The sequence below is a fragment of the Chiloscyllium plagiosum genome, chromosome 7, assembly GCF_004010195.1.
Source record: "Chiloscyllium plagiosum isolate BGI_BamShark_2017 chromosome 7, ASM401019v2, whole genome shotgun sequence".
Taxonomy (NCBI): Eukaryota; Metazoa; Chordata; class Chondrichthyes; order Orectolobiformes; family Hemiscylliidae; genus Chiloscyllium; species Chiloscyllium plagiosum.
The window spans coordinates 102,463,248-102,484,283 of NC_057716.1; the positions used below are offsets into that span (position 1 = coordinate 102,463,248).

Consider the following 21,036-nt stretch of genomic DNA (forward strand, 5'->3'; position numbering starts at 1 on the left):
AGGGAAGGTGCCGGGAGTGGGGGTTGGGTTGGTGGGGGGTCTGGATCTGACAAGGGAGTTGCGGAGGGAGTGGTCTCTACGGAAAGCTGATAGGGGAGGGTAGGGAAATATATCCTTGGTGCTGGGGTCTGTTGCGGAGCGATTCAGAGAGCACCTCTGGGCCACCCGGTCGAACCAACCCAACCAACCTGTAGCACAGCATTTCAACTCCCCCTCCCACTCCACCGAGGATATGCAGGTCATTGGACTCATCCACCGCCAAACCACAACAACCCGGCGGTCGGAGGAGGAGCGTCTTATCTTCCGACTGGGAACCCTCCAACCGCAGGGGATGAACTTGGACTTCACCAGTTTCTTCATCCCTTCTCCCCCCACCTTGTCTCAGCCGAATCCCTCCAGCCCGGCACCGCCTTCCTGACCTGCAGTCTTCTTCTTGACCTCTCCGCCTCCATCCTACTCCGACCTATCACCCGCACCTTGACCTCTTTCCACCTATCACATTTCCAACTCCCCTCCTCCAAGTCCCTCCTCCCTACCTTTTATCTTCTCCTGCTGAACACTCTCTGCTCATTCCTGAAGAAGGGCCTGTGCCCGAAACGTCGAATCTCCTGTTCCCTGGATGCTGCCTGACCTGCTGTGCTGTTCCAGCAATAAAGTTTCAACAGATGGGTCAATGGGCTGAGAAGTGGCAGATAGAGTTTAATTCAGATAAATGCGAGGTGCTGCATTTTTGGGAAAGCAAATCTTAGCAGGACTTATACACTTAATGGTAAGGTCCAAGGGAGTGCTGCTGAACAAAGAGACCTTGGAGTGCAGGTTCATAGCTCCTTGAAAATGGAGACATGGGTAGATAGGATAGTGAAGAAGGCATTTGGTATGCTTTCCTTTATTGGTCAGAGTATTGAATACAGGAGTTGGGAGGTCATGTTGCAGCTGTACACGACATTGGTTCGGCCACTGTTGGAATATTGCATGCAATTCTGGTCACCTTCCTATCGGAAAGATGTTGTGAAACTTGAAAGGGTTCAGAAAAGATTTACAAGAATGTTGCCAGCGTTGGAGGATAGGGAGAGGCTGAACAGGCTGGGGTTGTTTTCCCTGGAGCATCGAAGGCTGAGGGGTGACCTTATAGAGGTTTACAAAATCATGAGGGGCATGGATAGGGTAAATAGGCAAAGTCTTTTCCTTGGGGTCAGGGAATTCAGAACTAGAGGGCATAGGTTTAGGGTGAGAAGGAAAAAATATAAAAGAGACCTACGGGGCAACTTTTTCCCACACAGTATGTGTATGTAATGAGCTGCTAGAGGAAGTGGCGGAGTCTGGTACAATTGCAACATTTAAGAGGCGTTTGATAGGGTATATGAATAGGAAGGGTTTGGAGGGATATGGGCCGGGTGCTGGCAGGTGGGACTAGATTGGGTTGGGATATCTGGTCGGCATGGAGGGGGTTGGACCGAAGGGTTTGTTTCCGTGCTGTACATCTCTATGACTCTACGTTCTATGTTCGAATAATGTTTGGTTTTGATGCCAGTATTTGAATTCTGTCAAATATTCATTGAGGACATAGAGATGGACATTAACCAACCTCTGACCCAGCCATCACGAAGCACAGGCATGATAAATCCATAATTTGTAGCTGTTTATATATTATATTTATATGTTGGTATGTAAATTTTAAAAAATTTTTACATGCTGTTTATGTCACAAGTTGTGCCAGTATTTATTGCCTGTCCCTAGTTGCCCCTTGAGAAGGTGGTATTGTGTGCCTCCTTGTACCGCTGCAGTCTGTAGTGATTGTAATGAGGTCAGCCAGGTGGACCTCATAGAGTATGAGTTCCCTGATTGGAGCTGTCAATCTGGTCCAGTTGGGGAGCCCTGGCTGACAGATAAGAACTGCAGTGTCAGACATTCCGTTCACTCTGAGAGCTGGCCCTGAGGGAGCTCGATCAGTGTCAAGGACTCCCCACGTGTAAATAAAGGGTGACTTGGTGATGGGGTACTGGTCTCCTGTGGAATCATTTCAAAATTTGACTCACAAAGCCATTAGGGAGGGAATTCCATGATTTTGAGCCTGTGACGCTGAAAGAATGGTGATATATTTCCAAATCAGGATGGTGAGTGGCTTGGAGGGAAACTGAAAGGTGGTAGTGTTCCCCTGTACTTGTCAAGTCTAAGGTATTGCAGTGCCTTCTGTAGAATTTTCTTTATTCTGAGTGACTGTCTCGGTCACTTCAGAAGTTCATTAAGAATCATCTCCATAGCTGTGTGTCTGGAGTCATATTGCTGTGGGTGTGTAGGCCAATAGTGTAATGATGGAAGATGTCCTTCTCTCATGTGGCATTAGTGAAGCATTTGGGTTTATATAAAAATTGACAATAACTTAATGGACCCTCTTACTGAAGCAAGATTTCTGAACTGAATTTAAATTCCACCAGCTGTATTGGTGGGATGTGAAGGTTTGCTCCCAGAACATTAGCCTGGGATTACTGGATCATGGTCCAGTGACAGCATCTCACCTTTTCCCCATAATGGTATACCCTGCTACACTGTGTGTCAGTGCTGGAGGGAATGAATTTTGAAAGTGGATGACGTGACAATCTAACGGATTGCTTTGTCCTGTTGACAAGGTACAAGGTAAAGAGAGAATATTACTGCAGTGTCCTCCTCTCTTGTCTCTAACATGGGCTGTTTTTTTAAAATGTTGTTTTTCCTATTTCCCTTTTGCTCTGAACATCAGACAGTAGTGTGTTCCTTCACAGTCAGGTTATTTAAAATGACCCACAGAAAGCTTTTCAGGGTGAAAACAAAAGGTTTTGTTTTAGATTCAATTAGAATCCCTACAGTATGGAAACTTCAAATCCACACTGACCCTCCGAAGAGTAACCCACCCAGACCCATTCCCCTAACATATATTTACCCACAACTAACGCACCTAATACAATGGGCAATTTAGCGTGGCCAATTCACCTGACCTGCACATCTTTGGATTGTGGGAGAAAACCGGAGCACCCGGAGGAAACCCACACAGACACGGGGAGGACGTGCAAACTCCACACAGACAGTCACCCGAGGCTGGAATCAACCCAGGTCCCTGGTGCTGTGAGGCAGCAGTGCTAACCACTGAACCATTTCTGCATTGAAAACCCTATGGGGTGTGATGATAGGGAATAGAGTTATGCTGGCATACAGCACGGAAATAGTCCCTTCGGTCTGGCTTATCCATACCAACCAAGTTTCCCAAACTAAACTAGTCATATCCCTCTAACCTTTCCTGTTCATGTACCTGTCCAAATGTCTTTTAAATGTACAAATAAACCTGCAACAACTACTTTTTCTGGCAGTTCATCCTACAAAGAAAAAACACCCTTTGCATGAAAAAGTTAACCCTCAGATCCCTTTTAAATCTTTCCCTTCTCTTTGTAAAAACATGTCCCCTCCCCTAGTTTTGAGCTCCCCAACCCTTGGGAAAAGACCATTGCTACTTACCCTATCCATGCTCCTCATGACTTTATAAGTCTCTATAAAGTCACCCGTCAACCTCCTATATTCTAGGGAAAACAGCCCCAGCCTATTCAGCCTCTCCCTATAGTTCAAACCTTCCAGTTCTGGCAACATTTTGGTGAATCTTTTCTGAACCCTCTCCAATTTACAGATACTAACATTCACACTCACTCTCTCTTACGCACTCTCACTCACTTACATTCACTCACTCACTGACTCATACACACACTCCTCACACATACTCACCCACACTCACTCACACATCTCACACACATCACACAGACATCACACACTCTCTCACACAAACATAAACATACACACGTGCACACACAAACAAGCTCTGTTACACACACACAATCTCTCACACACACATGAACATGCGCGTGCGCACACACACACATATACACATAATCTCTCTCTTACACACACGCACATGCGCACAATCTCTCACACACACACATGAACACACACACATGCGCATATGTACACACGCACACACACGTTCAGGGAAGGTGATGGCTTTGTGCTATTATCCACTGGTCTGTTAATCCAGAGACCCAGGTAATGTCCCAGGAGTTAACATTTTGGATTCAGTGACCCTTCCTCAGAATTGAGGGGTAGGGAGTTCTGAGCAATGCGTCATGCTACCTGTCCTGCTGAGCTTTTCCAGCAATTTGTGTTTTCATTTCTGATTTCCAGTATCTGGAAATCTTTCAGTTCTTAATGTCCATGAAACTGGGTTCAAATCTCACCACAGCAGATGGTGGAATTTAGAATTGGAATTCGGTTAAAAAAAATCTGGAATGAAGAGTCTAATGATGACCATGAAATTATTGTCAATTGTTGGAAAAACCCATCTGCTTCACTAACATCCTTTCGGGAAGACAATCTGCCATCCCTACCCAGTGACTCCAGACCCACAACAATGTGGTTGACTCTAACTGCCTCTGGGCGATTAGGGATGGGCAATAAATGCTGGCCTAGCCAGCAATGCCCCATTTCGTAAATGAATAAAACAAAGCCTATTCAAGAAATTGAGAAAGGAGAGAAGTTACTAATTAAAAATACTTGAAATCAAAGATGTCTGTCCAAAGATGTGCAGCTTAGGTGATTTGGCCATGCTAAAGTGCCCATAGTGTCCATGAATGTGTAGGTTAGGTGGATTGGCCATGCTAAGTTGCTCATAATGTTCAGGAATGTGTAGGTTAGGTGGATTGGCCGTGGGAAAAACTGGGATTGGGTCTGGGTGGGATGCTCTTCAGAGGTCAGTGTGGACTGGATGGGCCAAATGGCCTGTTTCCACACTGTAAAGATTCTATGATTCAGTGCAAGTGAATGAGAGAGCGCGGTCAGTCAGTGCCCTATGGGTTGGTCATGCACAACAATCTCTTCCATAGGAGCACGTGGTGGGCATGTTCTGGGGAGTCAGGAGCTGAGTTACTTGTCACAGAATTATCAGAATAGACGATGATAGGAAAAAGCAGTTCACCAATCCAACCTCCCCTCGCCATGCTGATTTAAGTTGAAGTTTTGGTCATTTGTTCCTTCTTCCTCTTTGCTATCTCCTTTAACTTGACACAAATCATCTGATCCCCTCCAAAGAAAACCCCAGCACCAATTAGGGAAACCCTTTACTCAACAAATTTGCTTCACTGCCCTCCCAGAGGATCATGGGCATCCAGATATCTTCATGAAGCTAATCCTCTGTGAAGATCCCTACCATCTCTTGCCCCCAGTCAGGGATGATATAATGTCAAGCACCAAGGTCAGTCCCATCGCCTGACCCACAGTCCCAGGAACTCCCTCAAACTCTCCTTTAGGTTATCCAACACCGTTCATGGGATATCGCTGTTGCCCATTTACTTCCTCTAATAACCAACATTGACTACTTGGCCTGAGCTGAGCCCATATCATCTGCAGCCGATTTAACCTTTAGCTCTCTGAGACCCCGGGAGAGACGTGGAAAGTTGCAATTGGCACAAAGATAGGGCATGATGGGTGGGGTGATGTGATATTCAGCATTAACACTGAAGGGAGCTAAACAAAAATAGGGAGCTTATGCTGCACATGGTATACAGGGTGTATAGGGCGCTGGTGAAGCCACACCTAGAATACAATGTAGAGTTTTGGTCTCCTTACCTGAGAAAGGATGTACTGCCACTGGAGGGGGTGCAGAGGAGGTTCACTAGATTGATTCCGAAGTTGAGCGGGTTGGCTTATGAGGAGAGACTGAGTAGATTGAGATTATACTCATTGGAATTCAGAAGAATGAGGGTGGGGGGGATCTTATCGACACATATAAAATTATAAAAGGAATAGATAAGATAGGAGGGTGTTTCCACTGACAGGTGAGACTAGAACTAGGGGGCATATCCTCAAAATAAGGGGAAGCTGATTTAGGACTGAGTTCAGGAGGAACTTTTTCACCTAAAGGGTTGTGAATCTGTGGAATTCCCTACCCAGTGAAGCAGTGAAGCTAAATGCTTTTAAGGCAAAGATGGATAGATTTTTGAACGGTAAAGGAATTAAGGGTTACGGTGAGTAGGTAGATAAGTGGAGCTGAGTCCATGAAAAGATCTGCCATGATCTTATTGAGTGGCGGAGCAGACTTGAGGAGCCAGCCTACTCCTGCTCCTAGTTCTTATGATCTTATGTGACACTATTTCTTCCTCTACAGGACTGGAGCCTGATGCTAACATCTATATGAATTTTATGAAAGCCCATCAGTGCTACGATGCAATACCAACCAGTTCCAAGCTCGTCGTGTTTGATACAACTTTGCAGGTGAGAGAAGAGGTGAGGCAGTGTGTGCGAGGGAGGGAATTCCCCTCTTCCTTCATTCTGTTATAGGACAGGGGTTTACTGGAAAGACCAGCATTTCTTGCCAATCCCTAATTACCCTTATGGCACAGTGTAGTCAGTGGAGTCGCAGGTAGAGGGTGGTGAAGAAGGCATTTGGCATATTGCCTTCATTGACAGAGCATTGAATATAGGAGGTGGGATGTCATTGGTACAAGACATTGGTGAAGCCACTTTTAGAATACTGCGTACAATTCTGATCTCCCTTCAATAAGAAGGATATCATTAAATTGGAATGGGTGCGGAAAAAATTTACAAGGATATTACCGAGATTGGAAGATTTGACTTATGGGAACAGGCTGGATAGGCTGGGGCTATTTTCCCTGGAGCATTGGAAGCTGAGGGGTGACCTTATGGAGGTTTATAAAATTATGAGGGGCATGGATATGGTAAATAGACAAAGTCTCTTCCCTAGGGTGGGAGAGTCCAAAACTAGGTTTAAGGTGAGAGGAGAAAGATTTAAAAGGAACCTCAGGGGCAATATTTTTACACAGAGGGTTGTTCAAATGTGGAATAAACTGCCAGAGGAAGTGGTAGATGCTGGTACAATATTTAACAGACATTTGGTCAGATACGTCAATGGCAAATGGAGGGATAAGGGCCAAATGCAGGCAAGTGGGACTTGCTCAGTTTGGGAAACCTGGTTGGATGGATGAGTTGGGCCGAAGAGCTGTTTCCGTGATATATTATCTCGCCGTTCTGTTACCCAGTGCCAATTCCCCAACATCCCTGCCCACAATTACTATCGAAAATACAAAAACATCCAATGCCCTTTGCAATGTGACCATGGAACCTGCATCTACAATGCTTCCACCAGGCAGTGGAAGGATCTGTTTCCATGTCCCCACCTCTGAGCCACAGCAACCAAATTCCAGTCTTACCTGCCTCAGAGGTGTTTGTACTGAGTGATAAACAGGCAATCCTTGGCATGAGCAGAGACATGGTTTTGGGGGCAGTGGAAGGGTGTGGGTGAGGGGAGAGAGGGGAAACCATCCTGAATGGGAGAAAAGCTGAGGGTTTGCTTCTGTTTTCTGCACAGGTGAAGAAAGCATTCTTGGCGATGGTCGCAAATGGAGTTAGGGCAGCCCCGCTCTGGAACAGCAAGGAACAGTGCTTCGTCGGTGAGTCTTCAACCCTTCCATCTGACCACGAAGGGAACAGGGCTGCATCTTGTGAGATTTAATTGTCAGTGAGAATTGACCGGCAATCGACATCACGGCTTGCATTCCTATAGCGCCTGCTCGTGACTCCGGAGTGTCCCCGAAGCGGGTGATGCATTGCTCACAAAACATAGTCACTGTTGCAATGTGGGAGACGCAGCAGCAAACATACGCACAGCAAGATCCCACAGACACATCTTTCTTAGTGAAGTTTGTTTAGGGAGAACTATCCACAGAATTATAACAGTGCCGAAGCAGGCCATTTGGCCCCTCATGTCTGAACTAGCTCTATTATCTTACCCGGTTCTATTACCCAGTATCAATTCCCCAACTTCCCTGCACACCATTACTGTCCAAAATACAAAAACATCCAATGCCCTCTGGAATGCGACCATAGAACCTGCATCTTCAGTGCTTCCACCAGGAAGTGGAAGTTCTCATGGTGTGGAAGAGCTTTCTTCCTCACATCATCCTTGCCTCATCTGCACATCACTTCCAAATTATGCTCTCTCATTCGTTTTTTGGTTTTTACAATCGGGACACCAGGAGGATCTTCTCTGTTGTTCTTCAAAGTAGTGGCTATGTTATGTTTGACATCTGCCTGAGAAAGTAGGAGGGATCCTCGTTTAATATCTCAAGGAAAGGATGGCATCGTTGACTATTGCAGCACTCCCTCAGTACTGCACTCAATTGTCAGGCTAGATATAGAGTCATAGAGATGTATAGCATAGAAACAGACCCTTCTGTCCAACTCATCTGCACCAACCAGATATCCTAAATTAATCTAGTCCTATTTGCCAGCACTTGGCTCATCTCCCTCTAAACCCTTCCTACTCATCTACCCATCCAGATGCCTTTTCAAATGTTGTAATTGTACCAGCCTTCACCACTTCCTCTGGCAGTTCATTCCATACACGCACCACCCTCTGTGTGAAAACGTTACCCTTTAGGTCCCTTTTAAATCTTTCCCTCTCACCTTAAACCTATGCCCCTACTTCCCTACTCCAGGGAAAAGACCTTGGCTAATCACCTTATCCATACCCTTCATGATTTTATAAACTTCTATAAGGTCACCCCTCAGCCTCTGATGCTCCAGGGAAAGTAGACATAGCCTCTCCAGCCTCTCCCTGTAGCTCAAACCCTCCAGTTCTGGCAATATTTCTGTCAGCACATTTTGAAAAGATTTGTAGCTCACATTGAGGTTCTGGATGTAGGTTTGCTCGCTGAGCTGGAAGGTTCATTTCCATACTAGGTAACATCTTCATGCGGATGAGGAAGGACATCACTTTGACTGGGACAACACATCCATCCTAGGACAAGCCAAACAGAGACACGCACGATAATTCCTAGAAACATAGCATTCTGACTGGAACTCCATCAACAAACACATTGACTTGGATCCCATTTACCACCCCCTGAGAAAAAGAACCGGAAATGACATCACTATTGGAAATGATGTCACCACAGGAAATGACATCATCAACCCAAGGAAACCCAAACATATAAATAGGAAGCAGGTTACACCAGCAGTACTTCATCCGGAGGCTCACTGAAGATGTTGCCTAGTAGGGTTTGAGTTATAAGGAGAGGCTAGAAAGATTGGGACTTCTTTCCCTGGGGCATGGGAGGCTTAGGCGTAACCTTATAGAGCTTTATAAAACAATGAGGAGTATACATAAGGAGAATAGCAAAAGTCTTTTTCACTAGGGTGGAGCTCAAACCTCGAGGGCATATTTTTAAGGTGAGAGGAGGAAGAACTAAAAGGGACCTATGGGGCAACCTTTTCACACAGACAGTGGCACGTGTGTGGAATAAACTGCCAGAGGAAGTGGTAGATGCAGGTATAGTTACAGCATTTATAAGCCATTTGGATTGGAACATGTATAGGAAGGGTTTAGAGGGATGTGGGCCAAACACAGGTAAGTGGGACTAATTTAGTTTGGGAAAATTGGTCGGCATGGGTGGGTTGGACCAAAGGGTCTGTTTCTGTGCTGTATGACTCTGTCATTCAAGAGGGGTTACACCTGAAAGGTCAACTTCACCTCCTGATGCTGCCGGGCTCACTGTGTTCTTCCAGCCTCCTGCTGATCTATGTTGGATTCCAGCATCTGCAGTTTTTGTTGTCTCTAATTCCATATGATCATCCAACTCAGTCCTCTGTTCCCACTTTCTCCCCATTCCCTTTGATCCTGTTTGCCCTAAGAATCATATCTAACTCCTTCTTGAAATCATTTTGTCCTCAACTGCTTTCTGCAGCAGACAATTCCCCAGGCTCCCCATTCTCTGGATGAAGACAATTCTCCTCATCTCAATCATAAATGGCCCACCCCGTATCCTTAGACTGTGATTGTCAGTGAAGGATGATCCTTTTTCTGTCCCATACTGCACAGTGGCTCAACGGTTAGCACTGCTGCCTCACATTGCCAGGGACCCAGGTTCAATTCCACCCTCGGGCGACTGTCTGTGTGGATCTTGCACATTCTCCCTGTATCTGTGTGGGTTTCCTCCGGGTGCTGCTGTTTCCTCCCACAATCCAAAGATATACAGGTGAGGTGGATTGATGTGCTAAATTGCCCATAGTGCACATGGATGGGTAGGCTAGGTGGGATGGCCATGGGAAATGCAGGATTAGAGGGTAGAGAAGTGTTTCTGATGGGATGCTCTTCAAAGGGCTGGTTTGAACGCAGTGGGCTGAATGGCCTCTTTCGGCACTGTAGGGAGTCGATGATTGTAATAAGTACATTTGAAGAGTGCAGTGGCACAACAGGTTTAGGATTCTTCGTCAATTTGTAACACTGACACCATGTCAAGTTGCCTTCTCCTCCTGTTTTCCTGCCATTCTCCTGAATCATCAAATCCCCACAGTGTGGGAGAGGCCATTCAGCCCATTAAATCCATACCAACTCTCCAAAGAGCATCTCACCTCCCTACCCCATCCCTGTAACCCTGCATTTTCCACTGGCCAATTCACTTGACCTCCACATATTTAGATTGTGGGAGGAAACCGGAGCACCCGGAGGAAACCCATGCAGACACGGGGAGAATGTGCAAACTCCATACAGATCGTCACCTGTGGGTGGAATTGAACCCAGGTCCCTGGCAATGTGAAGTAGCAGTGCTAACCACTGAGGCACTGTACAACCAACTGAAGGTCTCTCAGTTAGAACCTTAATGTCCTCTCAATGATCAGAATCACTGTACAGAGTCACTGAATAATGCAAACTTCAATTGTGTGTTGAGCGGATTTTGTAACGGTCTGGCTGGGTTGGCATTGGACATTTCAGTGTGTTCCATGGTAGTAAAAAGGAGGTGGTTGAGCTACTATCAATCAGTCTCTCTAGCTTTCTCAGTCACTTGTCCTGTTTATGTTGATGCTAATTCCCTCTGCATAACATTTCCACTCTTGGCTTTCTGCAGGTATGCTGACAATTACTGACTTCATCAACATCTTACACAGATATTACACCTCCCCAATGGTAAGCAGAAGCCACGGGATGAATTGAGTTTTGCTTAATATCCTCTTCTCCTGTCTATAACAAATAAACTCAAAAACAGCGGAAACTGGAGTTCAGAAACAAAAGCAGAAAGGTCTGGCAGCATCTGTGAAGAGAAAGCAGAGTCAGTTTTCCCAGAAGTTTATGTTTTTGTTTTTGGTTTTGAAAATGCTTCTTTTCATATTTCCTTTTCACAGTTATGTGATCCTCCAAATCCAGTTTGTAAAACCCAATTTAAAAATGACTGACAGTAAATTGTTTAGGGTTAAGGAGGGATTTATCACTCCATTCAAAAGCTCAGGGGTTGCGTTGGGGAATACAGTAGATAGTGACATACATACACGCGCACACACACACACTCTCTCAATCATACAAACTCACACATACACACACATACACTCACTCACACACACACTGTCAAGCATACACACACTCACTCTCACACATAGACTCATTCACACACATACACATACGCACACACTCACATGCACACACTCTCACACGCACTCCCTCACACACACATACACATAATGTGCACACACACACACTCATAGGAAGGGTTTGGAGGCCTATAGGCTGGGTGCTGGCAGGTGGGATTAGATTGGGTTGGGATATCTGGTCGGCATGGACGGGTTGGACCTAAGGGTCTGTTTCCGTGCTGTACGTCTCTATGACTCTAAAAGAGCTCAGACTGGTGAAAGGAGCATAGTGATAGCCTCCAGATTGATTAATTTCACAGCAAGATGCAGGTTTATTTCCAGAAATAAGTCTTTTAGCAGATACTGAGATTATATGTGCATGTTTAGTTGAACCTTGAGCTGCTCACTCTTGGGGTGTTGCCAACAGCCTGACAAACAAAAATCAAAGCTGTGTAGTTAAAACTATAAGATATAGGAGCAGAATAGGCCGTTCCGCCCATATAGTCAATCATGGCTGATATATTTACATCAATCCCTTCTGCTGCCTCCTCCCCACAACCCTTGATCCCCTTACTAATCAAGACCTTATCTATCTCTGTCTTAAATACTTGGCCTCCCCCATAGCCATCTGCGTTTCCACAGATTCACCACCCCACCAACTGAAGAAATTCCTCCTCATCTCAGTTCTAAAGTGTTGTCCTTTCACTCAGAAGCTCTGCCCTAAAATGGTTTCAAGCAAACTAGCAGTTTCAGGTCACATGATTATGGTTTTTGGATTATATTGTGACATTCCATAAACACACCTCGGCATGGATGGGTTGGACCGAATGGCCTGTTTCCGTTCTGTACAAGGGAGAAATGTATAGTAGCTTCCAAATCCCAACAACTACTGAAAGCTAAACTAAACTCCTGGTTCTATGGGAGCTTAATTCCACCCATTCAGGCTGCTTCTATTGTTCCAACTTTCAGAAAAAAAACCCAAGGCCTCACAAGCTGTTTATTGGCTTGGAAGAGATTGGTCACTACCTCTGTCTCAATGAGCTGAGTTTTAATTCCTTGGCTACAACCTATTGACCATGAAGACAGGTAGCAGTTGTGTTAAGACCAAATTAAACCATAATGAGTTTCAATAGTCTCCTTCATTCCCATTGAACATAGGACATAGAACATTACAGTGCAGTACAGGCCCTTCAGCCCTCGATGTTGTGCCAACCTGTCATACCAATCTGAAGCCCATCTAACCTACACTATTCCATGTACGTCCATATGCTTGTCCAATGACGACTTAAGTGCACTTAAAGTTGGTGAATCTACTACCGTTGCAGGCAAAGCATTCCATACCCTTACTACTCTCTGAGTAAAGAAACTACCTCTGACATCTGTCCTATATCTATCACCCCTCAATTTAAAGCTATGCCCCCTCGTGCTCACTGTCACCATACTTGGAAAAAGGCTCTCCCTGTCCACCCTATCTAACCCTCTGATTATCTTTTAAGTCTCTATTAAGTCACCTCTCAACCTTCTTCTCTCTAACGAAAACAGCCTCAAGGCCCTCAGCCTTTCCTTGTAAGACCTTCCCTCCATACCAGGCAACATCCTAGTAAATCTCCTCTGCACCCTTTCCAAAGCTTCCACATCCTTCTTATAATGCAGTGACCAGAACTGTACACAATACTACAAGTGCGGCCACATCAGAGTTTTGTACAGCTGCAGCATAACCTCATGGTTCCAGAACTCGATCCCTCTATTAATAAAAGCTAAAACACTGTATGCCTTCTTAACAACCCTGTCAACCTGGATTGCAACTTTCAAGGATCTGTGTACCTGGACACCGAGATCTATCTGCTCATCTACACTCCCAAGAATCTTACCATTAGCCCAGTACTTTGCATTCCAGTTACTCCGACAAAAGTGAATCATCTCACACTTGTCCGCATTAAACTCCATTTGCCATGTCTCAGCCCAGCTCTGCAGCTTATCTATGTCTCTCTGTAACCTACAACATCCTTCGTCACTATTGGCTAAGGACATCTTATCTCCTAGTCCTTTTGTGTTAGCTTGGCTGGGGACTGGTCATACAAGCAGGAAGGTCACATTCTAGAAGTTTCTTGTCACCTGGCTGGAATTTTCAGAACTCATGGTCAACTGGCAATATGTGATCAGTGACACTCTTGTTGTTCATCAGGCAAAGTCCCCATTTTTAAGGAATTTTAATCAAGAAACTAATGTTTAAAAATAGCTATTTAGGATCTCTGTTTTGCCTGCCCCATGTAAATTATAGTCCTTTTCATTTAAGAAGTATTTCAGGCATTTCCAGAGTTTCATCCAGGCCAGATAGCGATAGTCGTCAGTAGGGAGCTGCCACCATGTGTGTTCTTCAAGTCTATAAGTAGACTGAAATATGGGGAATGATAATCTATAAGATTCTGCTCAGTATTTAACAACAACACATTTCATTTATGTAGCATTTCTGACATGGTAGAATGTACTGAAGTGCTTCGCAAGTACATAAACAAGCAAAGGTGATCTCATGATTAGTCCAAGTGTTAGGTTTTAAGGGGCATTTTACACGTCGAGAGAGAAGCTGAGAGAGGGAAAGACATGAATTTCAGAGCTCAACGACAATTGTGATGATACAATGGCTTTAAGAGGTGTATTTTGTCCTGTTTTATTTATGAAGAGGGGTTGAAACAGAGGTGTTGAGCGGCCTGTTCCAAACCAATAAAGTAAACAGCTTGTGAGAACTTGTTTTTTTTCCAAGTTGGAAGAATAGAAGCAGATTGAATGGGTGGGGTCAAGCTCCCACAGAACCAGGATTTTAGTTTTGTTTTCAGTAGCAGATGGGGGTTGGAAGCTGCTATACATCACTCCCTGCTACAGCAAAACACTTTTTTGTCGCTGTCTCTCTGAGAGTTTTTCCTTGTTACTCTTGCCTCCTGGTCTGGAGAATTGCATGTGAGACAATCTATTTTACTGAATGTGTGTTTGGGATTTTACTGTATTGGAACAATTGCTGATTGGTTGTTAGATAATCTATTATTATGTAAAGTTTTCCAATAGAGTTAGGCTATTCCAATTTTTCTTTCTTTCGTTTGTATTTTAAGTACTTGTGTAAGAATAGTATGTTTTTCTTCAAACCTAGTAGTTTGACCAATCAAATTGCATCCAGAACATACTGCCTTACGCTTGCCTTTGAAAATAAAGGGAAGTTAAGGTCTAGGCTGGCTTCTTGGTCTGGTTTTGGCTGGTCCATAGCACCAGGCATCAATGGCAGAGTGATTAAAACCGAGGATGATCAAGAGACCAGAATTGGAACAGTGCAGAGATCTCAAACCCAGGCACTGTGAAGGTCATGGAGAGATTTAGGGTCACAGTTGGTGTGAGGAATATTTGCTGTTCACCTGTGGACCTATGGTTTAAAGATTCGTTAATTATTTGCACTGATCATTTTTAGCATTTGATTTCAAATTTCGTCTTTCAGGTGCAGATTTATGAACTGGAGAAACATAGGATTGAGACTTGGAGAGGTGAGTTGGCGTGTGTGTGTGTGTGTGCGCGTGTGTCTGTGTGTGTCTTTTCCTGCATGTCTGTGATAGACTGTGCGCATGTGTGCATGCTCATATCCAAACGCGAGAGTGTGTGATTGAATGTGAATACTCATCGGTGTGTGTTCAATGAATGTGTATGTGTTTTTGCAACTGTGTGTCTGAGTGAGTGTCTGAATGTGAGAGTGTGTGCTTCTGAGAGAGATTTGATTTTGATTTGATTTGATTTATTTATTGTCACGTGTACCGGAGTACAGTGAAAGACTTTGTTTACTAGCAGTACAGGCAAGATTATAGTAAGCAAGAACACATAGATCATAAGGTGAAAAAAAACGTAGACAGAGGCACGCATGGTTACATCACACAGGGAATGTGCTGGGCAAGATCAATGTGAAAAAGATCAGTATTATTTAAGGCTAGAGAGTCCATTCATCTGTCTAATAATGGTCGGGAAGATGCTGTTCCTGAACCTCCTGGTGAGTGTGTTCAAGCTTCCATACCTTCTGCCTGATGGAGGAGGTTGTAGGAGAGCATTATCGGGGTGCGATGGCTCTTTGATGATATTGGCAGCCTTTCTGTGGCGTTGGGCTGTGTAAATGGAGTCCGTGGATGGGAGTTTGGCTTATGTGATGGTCTGGGCTGTGCACACAAACTTCTGTAGTTTCTTACATTCCTGGCAATGCATTTAGAGTCATCGAGTCATAGAGATGCACAGCATGGAAACAGACCCTTTGGTTCAACCGTCCATGTTGATCAGATATCCCAACCCAATCTAGTCCCACCTGCCAGCACCCGGCCCAAATCCCTCCAAACCCTTCCTATTCATATACCCATCCAAATGCCTCTTAAATGTTGCAATTGTATCAGACTCCGCCACTTCCTCTGGCAGCTCATTCCATACACGTAACATCCTCTATGTGAAAAAGTTGCCTCTTGGGTCTCTTTTATATCTTTCCCCTCTCACCCTAAAGCTATGCCCTCTAGTTCTGGACTCTCCGACCCGTGGGAAAAGACTTTGCCTATTTACCCTACCAATGCCCCTCATAATTTTGTAAACCTCTATAAGGTCACCCCTCAGCCTCCGATGCTCCAGGGAAAACAGCCCAACCTGTTCAGCCTCTCCTTATAGCTTAAATCCTCCAACCCTGGCAACATCCTTGTAAATCTTTTCTGAACCCTTTCAAGTTTCACAACATCTTTCCGATAGGAAGGAGACCAGAATTGCACACAATATTCCAACAGTGGCCTAACCAATATCCTGTACAGCCGCAACATGACCTCCCAATTCCTGTACTCAATACACTGACCAGTAAAGGAAAGCATACCAATTGTCTTCTTCACTATCCTATCTACCTGTGACTTCACTTTCAAGGAGCTATGAACCTGCACTCTAAGGTCTCTTTGTTCAGCAATACTCCCTAGGAGTGTATAGGTCCTGCTAAGATTTGCTTTCCAAAAATGCAGCACCTCACATTAATCTGTATTAAACTCCATCTGCCACTTCTCGGCCCATTGGCCCATTTGGTCCAGATCCTGTTGTACTCTGAGGTAACCCTCTTCAATTTCCACTACACCTCCAATTTTGGTGTCATCTGCAAACTTACTAACTGTACCTCTTTTGCTCGCATCCAAATCATTTATGTAAATGACAAAAAGTAGAGGACCCAACACCGATCCTTGTGGCACTCCACTGGTCACAGGCCTCCAGTCTGAAGAACAACCATCCACCACCACCCTCTGTCTTCTACCTTGGAGCCAGTTCTGTATCCAAATGGCTAGTTGTCCCTGTTTTCCATGAGATCTAACCTTGCTAATCAGTCTCCCATGGGAACCTTGTCGAATGCCTTACTGAAGTCCATACAGATCACATCTACCGCTCTGCCCTCATCAATCCTCTTTGTTACTTCCTCAAAAAACTCAAACAAGTTTGTGAGACATGATTTTCCACACATAAAGCCATGTTGACTATCCTTAATCAGTCCTTGCCTTTCCAAATACATGTACATCCTGTCCCTCAGGATTCACTCCAACAACTTGCCCACAACTAGCCTTGACGTCAGGCTCACTGCTCTATAGTTCCCTGGCTTGTCCTTACCACCCTTCTTAAACAGTGGCACCACGTTAGCCAACCTCCAGTCTTCTGGCACCTCACCTGTGACTATCGATGATACAAATATCTCAGCAAGAGGCCCAGCAATCACTTCTCTAGCTTCCCACAGAGTTCTAGGGTACACCTGATCAGGACCTGGGGGTTTATCCACCTTTACCCGTTTCAAGACATCCAGCACTTCCTCCTCTGTCATCTCGACATTCTGCAAGATGTCACCATCTATTTCCCAACAGTCTATATCTTCCATATCTTTTTCCACAGTAAATACTGATGCAAAATTTCGTATCTCCCCCATTTTCAGCAGCTGCACACAAAGGCTGCCTTGCTGATCTTTGAGGGGCCCTATTCTCTCCCTAGTTACCCTTTTGTCCTTAACGTATTTGGAAAAAGTCTTTGGATTCTCCTTAATTCTATTTGCCAAAACTATCTCATGTCCCCTTTATGCCCTCCTGATTTCCTTCTTAAGTATACTCCTACTTCCTTTATACTCTTCTAAGGATTCACTTGATCTATCCTGTTTATACCTTAGATATGCTTCCTTCTTTTTCTTAGCCAAACCCTCAATTTTTTTAGTCATCCAGCATTCCCTATACCTACCAGTCTTTCCTTTCATCCTGACAAGAATATACTTTCTCCGGATTCTCGTTATCTCATTTCTGAAGCCTTCCCATTTTCCAGCCGTCCCTTTATCTGCAAACATCTGCCTCCAATCAGCTTTCGAAAGTTCTTGCCCAATACGGTCAAAATAGGCCTTTCTCCAATTTAGAACTTCAACGTTTACCGTACCAGGCTGAAGTGCACCTGCAGAGAATAGTTTCAGTGGTTTAGATTACTTGGATTAATTTCAGTGTGGAAACAGGCCCTTTGGTCCAACAAGTCCATACCAACCCGCCGAAGCGCAACCCACCCAGACCCATTCCCCTACAGTTATCCCTTCACCTAATACTACGGGCAATTTAGCATGGCCAATTCACCTAACTTGCACATTTTTGGTCTGTGGGAGGAAACCGGAACACCCGGAGGAAACCCACGCAGATACGGGGAGAATGTGCAAACTCCACACAGTCAGTTGCCTGAGTGGGAATTGAACCGGTCTCTGGCGCTGTGAGGCAGCAGTGCTAACCACTGTGCCACCGTGCCTGTTCAATCTCTCCCCATGCCACCATGTGTAGCTATAGGGATTTGTAAGGGTCCTTGTGGACATGTTGAATTTCCCAGAGCCGCCTGAGGAAGAAGAAGCGTGTTGTGCCTCCTTGACCTTTGCATCTACATGGGAAGTGCAGGACAGGTTGTCAGTTACCATCACTCCGAGGAACTTGATGCTCTCCACCCATCTCAACATCCGCTCTGCTGATGTAGATGGGGGCGTATTCTCCTCCTTTCTTTCTGAAGTCAATGTATTAGCTCTTTAGTTTTGCTGATGTTGCCATTGCACCACGTCACCAAGCCCTCTGTTTCCATTCCGCATTCTGACTTGTCGTTGTTAGATATCTGTCCTATGACGGTGGTGTCGAATGTTTGAATGAGTGAATGCATGTGTGTGGCTACGTTTGAATGGGAATGTATGTGTGTATGTAAACATGTAAATATGTGTGTGAGTGTGAATGTGTGCGATATACAAAAAGAATGTTTTGGAGAAACTTAGCAGCAGCATCTCTGAAGAGAGAAACAATGTTAATGTTTAGAGTCCATGAAGAGTCCAGCACTGTCTGTTAAAAAGAAAGAAGATTCATATTGGAGTTGAAATATTAACTCCGTTTCCATCTCCACACATATTGCCAGTCCTGCTCAATTTCTCCAGTGTTTTGTTTTATTTCAGATCTCCAGCGATCCGAGTAGTGTTTTTAAAAATGTGTGTGTATTTGAGTGTGAACAAGTTAGGTGTTTGAGTATGAATCAATGTGAGTGTGTGCTTCTGTTATAGTTGTCAATATACAGATTAATTCTTCCTTGGAGAAGTTGTTTAGATGCGTAATTCTTGAATATTCACTTTCTATTGAGCATAGCTTCAAAATCCTCTCTGTTCACTTCTTTCTCCACCATCACTAATGGTTTACTGGTGGTTATTTCAAAGGAATTAAATCTCCTTTATATCCCCTCATTTTACAGGAGTGATATCACCTTCTTTTATGGGAATTCTCTCTTATATCACCCTATTTTATAGGAATTCTATCTCCCTTCTTCCCCCTTATTTTCTAGGAATTATATTCCCTTATGTTATAGGGATTACAGCCCCTTTCTCTATCTAACTGAGGGATGCACCAACAGCCTGGGGCAGACATTGGAACATCTAACAAAGCTCCTATCTCCAAACTTTCCACTTGCATTAATGAAACATGCCCCTGGTCCAGTCCCGCAGTTCTTTAGTACTGTGGTCGAGTGCATAGGGACCACAGAACTGTATTCCCAGTCTTTCCCTCTGCCCATAACACCAATGTTTTTTCGTGTTTGTCTGTAGAACTGTCTGTACGTGTGCATATAGAGAATTTTATAAGGGGTTCAAGATTTAATGAGTAGAGGTATACGACGATGGTTCATAATTGTTTACCTGTAGTGAGAATCTATTTATTTGTAAGAAATAGTATTTCTTGTTAAGTATGGAAACCGGGTATATGTTTTCCATTAACCTGGGTCCAAAAGACACGTAAATTGAGGGGGTTTATGGACTCTTATCAAATCTTCAACTTTTGTGACTTTGCCAGGAAAGCAGGGTTGCATTTCCAGCTTGCTACACTCATGAGATGTGACACTAAGTGTCAGTGATGACTGGCTTGTGAGGTGCAAACTGGGGAACATTGCTACATAACTGCGGTGCATCTTGTGGATGGTACACACTGCTGTCACTGTTGGAGGGTATGAATGCTCGTAGATGAGGTGTCAATTAAATGGGTGACTTTGTTCTGGATGGTGCCAAGGTTTTTTGGGTGTTGCTGGAGCTCCATTCATCCAACCAAGTGGGGAATACTCATCATAAAATCCCTACAGTGTGGAAACAGGCCATTTGGCCCAACACCGAACAGCATCCCACCCAGACCCATTCTCTCAACCCTTGCATTTGCCATGGCTAACCCCCTGAACACTACAGCCAATCCACCTAACCTGCACTTCTTTGGACTGTGGGAGGAAACTAGAGCACCCACACAGAATGTGCAAACTCCACACAGACAGTCGCCTGAGGGTGGAATTGAACCCGTGTCCCTGGTGCTGTGATGCAGCGGTGCTAACCTTCAAGGTCTTGACCTATGTCTTGTAGATGGTGGACAGGCAAACTATCGGTCAGTTGCTTTGACCTAATCTTGTAGCTACTGTATTTATAGAGATAGTCCAGTTGAATTTCATGTCAACGGGAGATCTCAGCATGTTGAGGATAGGGCGAATCTATGAAGATAATGCCATTGAATGTCAAGGGGTGATAGATTCTTTCTTGTGGTCATTGCCTGACACTTCTGTGGCACTAATGTTACAAGGCCCACCTGAATATTGCCCAGAGATGAATAGTTTGGCATTGGAAAAGCACAGCAGGTCAGACAGCATCTGAGGAGCAGGACAGTCAACATTTCAGGCACAAGCCCTTCATCCAGGTCTTGCTGCATTTGAACACGGGCTGCTTCAGTGTCTGAGAAGTCATGAATGGCGCTGAGTGTTATGCAATCATCGGTGAACATCCCCACTTCTGATCTTATGATGGAGGGAAGGTCATTAATGAAGTAACTGGAGATGGTTGGACCTAGGACAATACCCTGAGGAACTCCTGCAGAGATTTTCTGGAGTGGAAATAATTAATGTCCAACAACCACAATCACCTTCCACTGTGTGGGGAAGGTGGTGGTATGATTGCAACCAAAGTCAAAAAGTGTGGTGCTGGAAAAGCACAGCCAATCAGACAGCATCCGAGGAGCAGGAGAGTCAACGTTCAGCTCTTCATCAGGAATGTTGCGGGGTGGGGGG

The 21,036-nt window shown here is 44.7% G+C and overlaps 1 protein-coding gene across 4 annotated transcripts in view; it reads left to right on the top strand.

Annotated features, from left to right (window-relative positions):
* Positions 1-6,183: 6,183 nt before the first annotated feature.
* Positions 6,184-21,036, top strand: part of LOC122551805 (5'-AMP-activated protein kinase subunit gamma-1-like) — a 45,931-nt gene continuing 31,078 nt past the window's right edge. For all 4 annotated transcript variants that reach the window (XM_043694278.1, XM_043694280.1, XM_043694281.1 and 1 more), the window contains exons 1-4: positions 6,184-6,285; positions 7,400-7,481; positions 10,938-10,996; positions 14,915-14,960. In XM_043694278.1, the coding sequence (XP_043550213.1) occupies positions 6,205-6,285; positions 7,400-7,481; positions 10,938-10,996; positions 14,915-14,960 (268 nt within the window). In that variant the 5' untranslated portion in view covers positions 6,184-6,204. The remainder of the gene's footprint in view (positions 6,286-7,399; positions 7,482-10,937; positions 10,997-14,914; positions 14,961-21,036) is intronic.